Source organism: Eleutherodactylus coqui, chromosome 13 (assembly GCF_035609145.1).
Source record: "Eleutherodactylus coqui strain aEleCoq1 chromosome 13, aEleCoq1.hap1, whole genome shotgun sequence".
Classification (NCBI taxonomy): domain Eukaryota; kingdom Metazoa; phylum Chordata; class Amphibia; order Anura; family Eleutherodactylidae; genus Eleutherodactylus; species Eleutherodactylus coqui.
Genome location: NC_089849.1, coordinates 124864249 through 124871988, shown reverse-complemented (window position 1 = coordinate 124871988; position 7740 = coordinate 124864249). Strand labels below are relative to the sequence as shown.

Sequence of the window (7740 nt, the reverse complement as noted above, 5' to 3'; positions counted from 1 at the left end):
CCTGATATATCTATACAGTTATTAGAGCGCCCCCTTGTTACAGTCCTGGGTATAATAGATGATGGCAGAGATCTCTGTACTGACCCCTGATATATCTACACATCGTTATTAGAGCGCCCCCTTGTTACAGTACTGGGTATAATAGATGATGGGAGAGATCTCTATAGTGTCTCTTGATATATTTATACATAGTTATTAGGTCACCCCTCAGTTGCCTTTTTTTCTAAAAACCCCAATTTTCATAACCTCTCTGGGTATTGTAGTCTGCCCATTCCATGTATTACTTTAGCTGCCCGCCTTTGTACCCGCTCAAGCGCCTATGACTGTATTATACACTGGTGTCCACAATGGCCTCATTTATCAAAACTGTTTAGCAGTAGGACTGTCTCCCCTGGCAACCAATCACAGCCTGGCTTTCATTTCTGAATTGGCTGTACAAATATGGCATCTGAGCTGTGATTGGCTGCTCGGGGCTACAGTCAGACTTACTGTTAGTTTGGATAAATGTGGTATTTCCCATTGATGGGACATGACGGACCCCCGCAGTGTTCCTGATGCGCACGGAGCACTATAAGGCCATGGCTACCACATGCTTTTAAGAAGTTTTTGCCCCCTCTCGTCATGGGCTGAACTAGGGATGGATGTAGGTGTTAGAGGATGGTAGGTGGCAGGTTGCGGCTCCGGAACGATGGGCACTATTACTATTTTATACAACATTTTTCGGCCTGGCACCAAAGCTTCCTAATAGACATCCGAACCAACAATTAGAGGTCACATAAAGACCACCTACCCACTCCGCCCTAGATCATACATCCATACACGTTAATGTACACCCACCCGCGCGCCGGTCCCTTCAACATATATCCATACATGTTAATGCACACCTACCCGCTCCGTCCCACATCATACATCAGTACGTTAATGTACACCTACCTGCTCCGTCCTACATCATACATTAGTACATGTTAATGTACACCTACCGGCTCCGTCCCACATCATACATCAGTACATGTTAATGTACACCTACCCGCTCCGTCCCACATCATACATCAGTACATGTTAATGTACACCTACCTGCTCCATCCTACATCATACATTAGTACATGTTAATGTACACCTACCGGCTCCGTCCTACATCATACATCAGTACATGTTAATGTACACCTACCTGCTCCGTCCTACATCATACATCAGTACATGTTAATGCACACCTACCCGCTCCGTCCCACATCATACATCAGTACATGTTAATGCACACCTACCCGCTCCGTCCCACATCATACATCAGTACATGTTAATGCACACCTACCCGCTCCGTCCTACATCAGTACATGTTAATGTACACCTACCGGCTCTGTCCCACATCATACATCAGTACATGTTAATGTACACCTACCGGCTCCGTCCTACATCATACATCAGTACATGTTAATGTACACCTACCGGCTCCGTCCTATATCAATACACGTTAATGTACACCTACCGGCTCCGTCCTACATCATACATCAGTACATGTTAATGTACACCTACCGGCTCCGTCCCACAACATACATCAGTACATGTTAATGTACACCTACCGGCTCCGTCCCACATCATACATCAGTACATGTTAATGTACACCTACCGGCTCCGTCCCACATCATACATCAGTACATGTTAATGTACACCTACCGGCTCCGTCCCACATCATACATCAGTACATGTTAATGTACACCTACCGGCTCCGTCCCACATCATACATCAGTACATGTTAATGTACACCTACCCGCTCCGTCCCACAACATACATCAGTACATGTTAATGTACACCTACCGGCTCCGTCCCACATCATACATCAGTACATGTTAATGCACACCTACCGGCTCCGTCCTACATCATACATCAGTACATGTTAATGTACACCTACCGGCTCCGTCCTACATCATACATCAGTACATGTTAAGGTACACCTACCCACTCCGTCCTATATCAGTACATGTTAATGTACACCTACCCGCTCCGTCCTACATCATACATCAGTACATGTTAAGGTACACCTACCCGCTCCGTCCTACATCATACATCAGTACATATTAATGTACACCTACCCACCCCGACCTACATCATACATCAGTACATGTTAATGTACACCTACCCACTCCGTCCCACATCATACATCCATACACGTTAATGCACACCTACCCGCTCCGTCCCACATCATACATCAGTACATGTTAATGTACACCTACCCACTCCGTCCCACATCATACATCAATACATGTTAATGTACACCTACCCGCTCCGTCCCACATCATACATCAGTACATGTTAATGCACACCTACCCGCTCCATCCCACATCATACATCAGTACATGTTAATGCACACCTACCCGCTCCGTCCCACATCATACATCAGTACATGTTAATGCACACCTACCCGCTCCGTCCCACATCATACATCAGTACATGTTAATGTACACCTACCCGCTCCGTCCTACATCATACATCGGTACATGTTAATGCACACCTACCCGCTCCGTCCCACATCATACATCGGTACATGTTAATGTACACCTACCCGCTCCATCCCACATCATACATCGGTACATGTTAATGTACACCTACCCGCTCTGTCCCACATCATATATCAGTACATGTTAATGTACACCTACCCACCCCGTCCTATATCAATACACGTTAATGTACACCTACCCGCTCTGTCCCACATCATACATCAGTACATGTTAATGTACACTTACCTGCTCCGTCCTACATCAGTACATCAGTACATGTTAATGCACACCTACCCGCTCTGTCCCACATCATACATCAGTACATGTTAATGTACACCTACCCGCTCCGTCCCACATCATACATCAGTACATGTTAATGTACACCTACCCGCTCCGTCCCACATCATACATCGGTACATGTTAATGTACACCTACCTGCTCCGTCCCACATCATACATCAGTACATGTTAATGCACACCTACCCGCTCCGTCCTACATCATACATCAGTACATGTTAATGTACACCTACCCGCTCCGTCCCACATCATACATCAATACATGTTAATGTACACCTACCCGCTCCGTCCCACATCATACATCAATACATGTTAATGTACACCTACCCACCCCGTCCTACATCATACATCGGTACATGTTAATGTACACCTACCCGCTCCGTCCCACATCATACATCAGTACATGTTAATGTACACCTACCCGCTCCGTCCCACATCATACATCAGTACATGTTAATGTACACCTACCCGCTCTGTCCTACATCATACATCGGTACATGTTAATGTACACCTACCCGCTCCGTCCCACATCATACATCAGTACATGTTAATGCACACCTACCCGCTCCATCCCACATCATACATCAGTACATGTTAATGTACACCTACCCGCTCCGTCCCACATCATACATCGGTACATGTTAATGTACACCTACCCGCTCCATCCCACATCATACATCAGTACATGTTTGTGCAGCTTACATAAAGAGCTAGGAATGACATTCACAAACATGTATGTCACGTTGTAGGACGCCCCGACGAGCCGACAGCATATATAAATGGGGAAGCGAGTCCACAGCACACAGACTTTCTGTCCAGTAATCCCATTGAACAACCCTGCAACCAGTGTCTCTCCAGTTGGAAGTGGCTGATACCTGAAAACAGCAGCTTGCAAACCATTTATAGCAAGTGTAACCATCAAATCTCCCAAGTGTCACAATCTGGGATCTCTCATGTATACATATCTGTGAAGGCTCATCAATAGCTTCTTTATATAACTAGAAGGCCGGGTAACAGCGCCAGTACCAGCATAGCCGAGCTCAACTTGGCATCGCCCCATACGCGTAGGTGACGCTCCAAAGACCGTACAATGACAAATTCAGCTCTGCTACATCTGTGTGTTACATACGGCTCTGCAGATAGCGGAAATGTAATCACACATAAGACACCTTCAATTATAAAGGGAGTCCAACCTCATGGCATCTCCACCGGCCGCACGCTTCATCAACATCACAAGAAAGGGCATGCCAACTGGACTTACCTGCTGCCTCTTGGGCCACTGCACAATAGGGACGCCGGTGAGCGCAAGTTCAGGTGGGTCCTGTGCGTGTTCCTCCAGAAGCTTCTGTTACCCTCCAGGGAGCAAGGAGAGAAAAAGGAGGGGCAGGTTAAACAGTCTGTGAGCACAGAAGCCGCAGCAATACATTGTACAGGCACCATGCCCCGACAGATGCCCCCCTACCCTTCCTCCCAGGGTCCTGGTCAGGTGCCATCCATCAACAGCGGGGGAGGGACATGACAGGTAGACCCCACCGAACAGAGAAGACCCCCCACCCGTCACTGGCAGCGAGGGGGCACAGAGAAAAAACCCACCCGTGACTGGCAGGGAGAGGGCACAGAAAAGACCACCCACTCGTCACTGGTAGGGAGGGGGCACAGAGAAGACCCCCCCTACCAGTCACTGGCAGGGAGGGGGCACAGAGAAGACCCCCCACCCATCACTGGCATGGAGGGGGCACAGAGAAGACCCCCCACCCATCACTGGCATGGAGGGGGCACAGAGAAGACCACCCACCCGTCACTGGAAGGGAGGGGGCACAAAGACCCCCCCCACCCGTGGCAGAGACTAGAACGGAGTGACACACACAGATGCCTAAAGGTTACGCAGACGAGGGGCACAGATGCCACAGACCCCTCCCCACTCACCTCTTGTCAGCACTGACCAGCAGCACATTTCCTGCTGTCTGCCAGCTCAGTCAGTGGGAGGGCGCTGCAGTCCTCATGCAGTAGCCCTGGTGACCGAGCTGCCAGTCCCAGCTACACGGCTCCGCGTATTGGCTCCCGGCTGCCTCATGCCGAGCCAACTCTGACCCTCTCTCCCTCCGAGTCCCTCCTGGCAGCCCTCACTTGCTGCTTACACACTCTTCCCAGCAGTGCTTTGCAGTAGGCGGGGAGCAAAGTCACACAAAAGAGGGGGAAGGGGGGGCCAAACCCATGGAGGGAAGAAGGCAGGAGGAGGTGTGGTGGGGGCCAGGGCCGCCGGATTGGCTGCAGCTAGACTCTCCTCCCTCTGCACAACTGTCCTGGCTTCCCATCTCCCACCCCAGGGGGAGGAAATGCAGAGCGTCCTGCAGCACACAGACAGGCTGCGGCGACACCCTGCAGGGACCACCACCCAACCATGCCAGGCGCAGAGGGCACCGACACAATGCATCTAGTAGTGGGAGGACGAGCACCGCAGATGATCTCATGTCATATATATATATATATATATATATATATATATATGTGGATGATTAGACAAAGACTACAGAAGTGGCTGCCTGCGGGACGGTCGGTGGTTTACATGCTGCAGTGAATAGAGCCAAAGGGCTTCAATGTCTTCATTCACACGTGTTTATATGTCACGCAATTATTGGTTGCATGAAAAGATATGCAGCCTGCCCAACAGTACTGACCGCCGGTGGAACCTGCCGACTCCCCCCAATAACAGCGGCGGGCCCTTCTGCCGACTCCCCCCAATAACAGCGGCGGGCCCTTCTGCCGACTCCCCCCAATAACAGCGGCGGGCCCTTCTGCCGACTCCCCCCAATAACAGCGGCGGGCCCTTCTGCCGACTCCCCCCAATAACAGCGGCGGGCCCTTCTGCCGACTCCCCCCAATAACAGCGGCGGGCCCTTCTGCCGACTCCCCCCAATAACAGCGGCGGGCCCTTCTGCCGACTCCCCCCAATAACAGCGGCGGGCCCTTCTGCCGACTCCCCCCAATAACAGCGGCGGGCCCTTCTGCCGACTCCCCCCAATAACAGCGGCGGGCCCTTCTGCCGACTCCCCCCAATAACAGCGGCGGGCCCTTCTGCCGACTCCCCCCAATAACAGCGGCGGGCCCTTCTGCCGACTCCCCCCAATAACAGCGGCGGGCCCTTCTGCCGACTCCCCCCAATAACAGCGGCGGGCCCTTCTGCCGACTCCCCCCAATAACAGCGGCGGGCCCTTCTGCCGACTCCCCCCAATAACAGCGGCGGGCCCTTCTGCCGACTCCCCCCAATAACAGCGGCGGGCCCTTCTGCCGACTCCCCCCAATAACAGCGGCGGGCCCTTCTGCCGACTCCCCCCAATAACAGCGGCGGGCCCTTCTGCCGACTCCCCCCAATAACAGCGGCGGGCCCTTCTGCCGACTCCCCCCAATAACAGCGGCGGGCCCTTCTGCCGACTCCCCCCAATAACAGCGGCGGGCCCTTCTGCCGACTCCCCCCAATAACAGCGGCGGGCCCTTCTGCCGACTCCCCCCAATAACAGCGGCGGGCCCTTCTGCCGACTCCCCCCAATAACAGCGGCGGGCCCTTCTGCCGACTCCCCCCAATAACAGCGGCGGGCCCTTCTGCCGACTCCCCCCAATAACAGCGGCGGGCCCTTCTGCCGACTCCCCCCAATAACAGCGGCGGGCCCTTCTGCCGACTCCCCCCAATAACAGCGGCGGGCCCTTCTGCCGACTCCCCCCAATAACAGCGGCGGGCCCTTCTGCCGACTCCCCCCAATAACAGCGGCGGGCCCTTCTGCCGACTCCCCCCAATAACAGCGGCGGGCCCTTCTGCCGACTCCCCCCAATAACAGCGGCGGGCCCTTCTGCCGACTCCCCCCAATAACAGCGGCGGGCCCTTCTGCCGACTCCCCCCAATAACAGCGGCGGGCCCTTCTGCCGACTCCCCCCAATAACAGCGGCGGGCCCTTCTGCCGACTCCCCCCAATAACAGCGGCGGGCCCTTCTGCCGACTCCCCCCAATAACAGCGGCGGGCCCTTCTGCCGACTCCCCCCAATAACAGCGGCGGGCCCTTCTGCCGACTCCCCCCAATAACAGCGGCGGGCCCTTCTGCCGACTCCCCCCAATAACAGCGGCGGGCCCTTCTGCCGACTCCCCCCAATAACAGCGGCGGGCCCTTCTGCCGACTCCCCCCAATAACAGCGGCGGGCCCTTCTGCCGACTCCCCCCAATAACAGCGGCGGGCCCTTCTGCCGACTCCCCCCAATAACAGCGGCGGGCCCTTCTGCCGACTCCCCCCAATAACAGCGGCGGGCCCTTCTGCCGACTCCCCCCAATAACAGCGGCGGGCCCTTCTGCCGACTCCCCCCAATAACAGCGGCGGGCCCTTCTGCCGACTCCCCCCAATAACAGCGGCGGGCCCTTCTGCCGACTCCCCCCAATAACAGCGGCGGGCCCTTCTGCCGACTCCCCCCAATAACAGCGGCGGGCCCTTCTGCCGACTCCCCCCAATAACAGCGGCGGGCCCTTCTGCCGACTCCCCCCAATAACAGCGGCGGGCCCTTCTGCCGACTCCCCCCAATAACAGCGGCGGGCCCTTCTGCCGACTCCCCCCAATAACAGCGGCGGGCCCTTCTGCCGACTCCCCCCAATAACAGCGGCGGGCCCTTCTGCCGACTCCCCCCAATAACAGCGGCGGGCCCTTCTGCCGACTCCCCCCAATAACAGCGGCGGGCCCTTCTGCCGACTCCCCCCAATAACAGCGGCGGGCCCTTCTGCCGACTCCCCCCAATAACAGCGGCGGGCCCTTCTGCCGACTCCCCCCAATAACAGCGGCGGGCCCTTCTGCCGACTCCCCCCAATAACAGCGGCGGGCCCTTCTGCCGACTCCCCCCAATAACAGCGGCGGGCCCTTCTGCCGACTCCCCCCATAACAGCGGCGGGCCCTTCTGCCGACTCCCCCCCATAACAG

The 7740-nt window shown here is 55.0% G+C and overlaps 1 protein-coding gene across 3 annotated transcripts in view; it reads right to left on the bottom strand.

The window, feature by feature from the left end:
- KDM2A (lysine demethylase 2A) overlaps nucleotides 1-7740 on the bottom strand; it is a 111452-nt gene that overhangs the window by 35941 nt on the left and 67771 nt on the right. For all 3 annotated transcript variants that reach the window (XM_066587325.1, XM_066587327.1, XM_066587326.1), the window contains exon 13: nucleotides 4050-4133. In XM_066587325.1, coding sequence (XP_066443422.1) covers nucleotides 4050-4133 — 84 coding nt within the window. The remainder of the gene's footprint in view (nucleotides 1-4049; nucleotides 4134-7740) is intronic.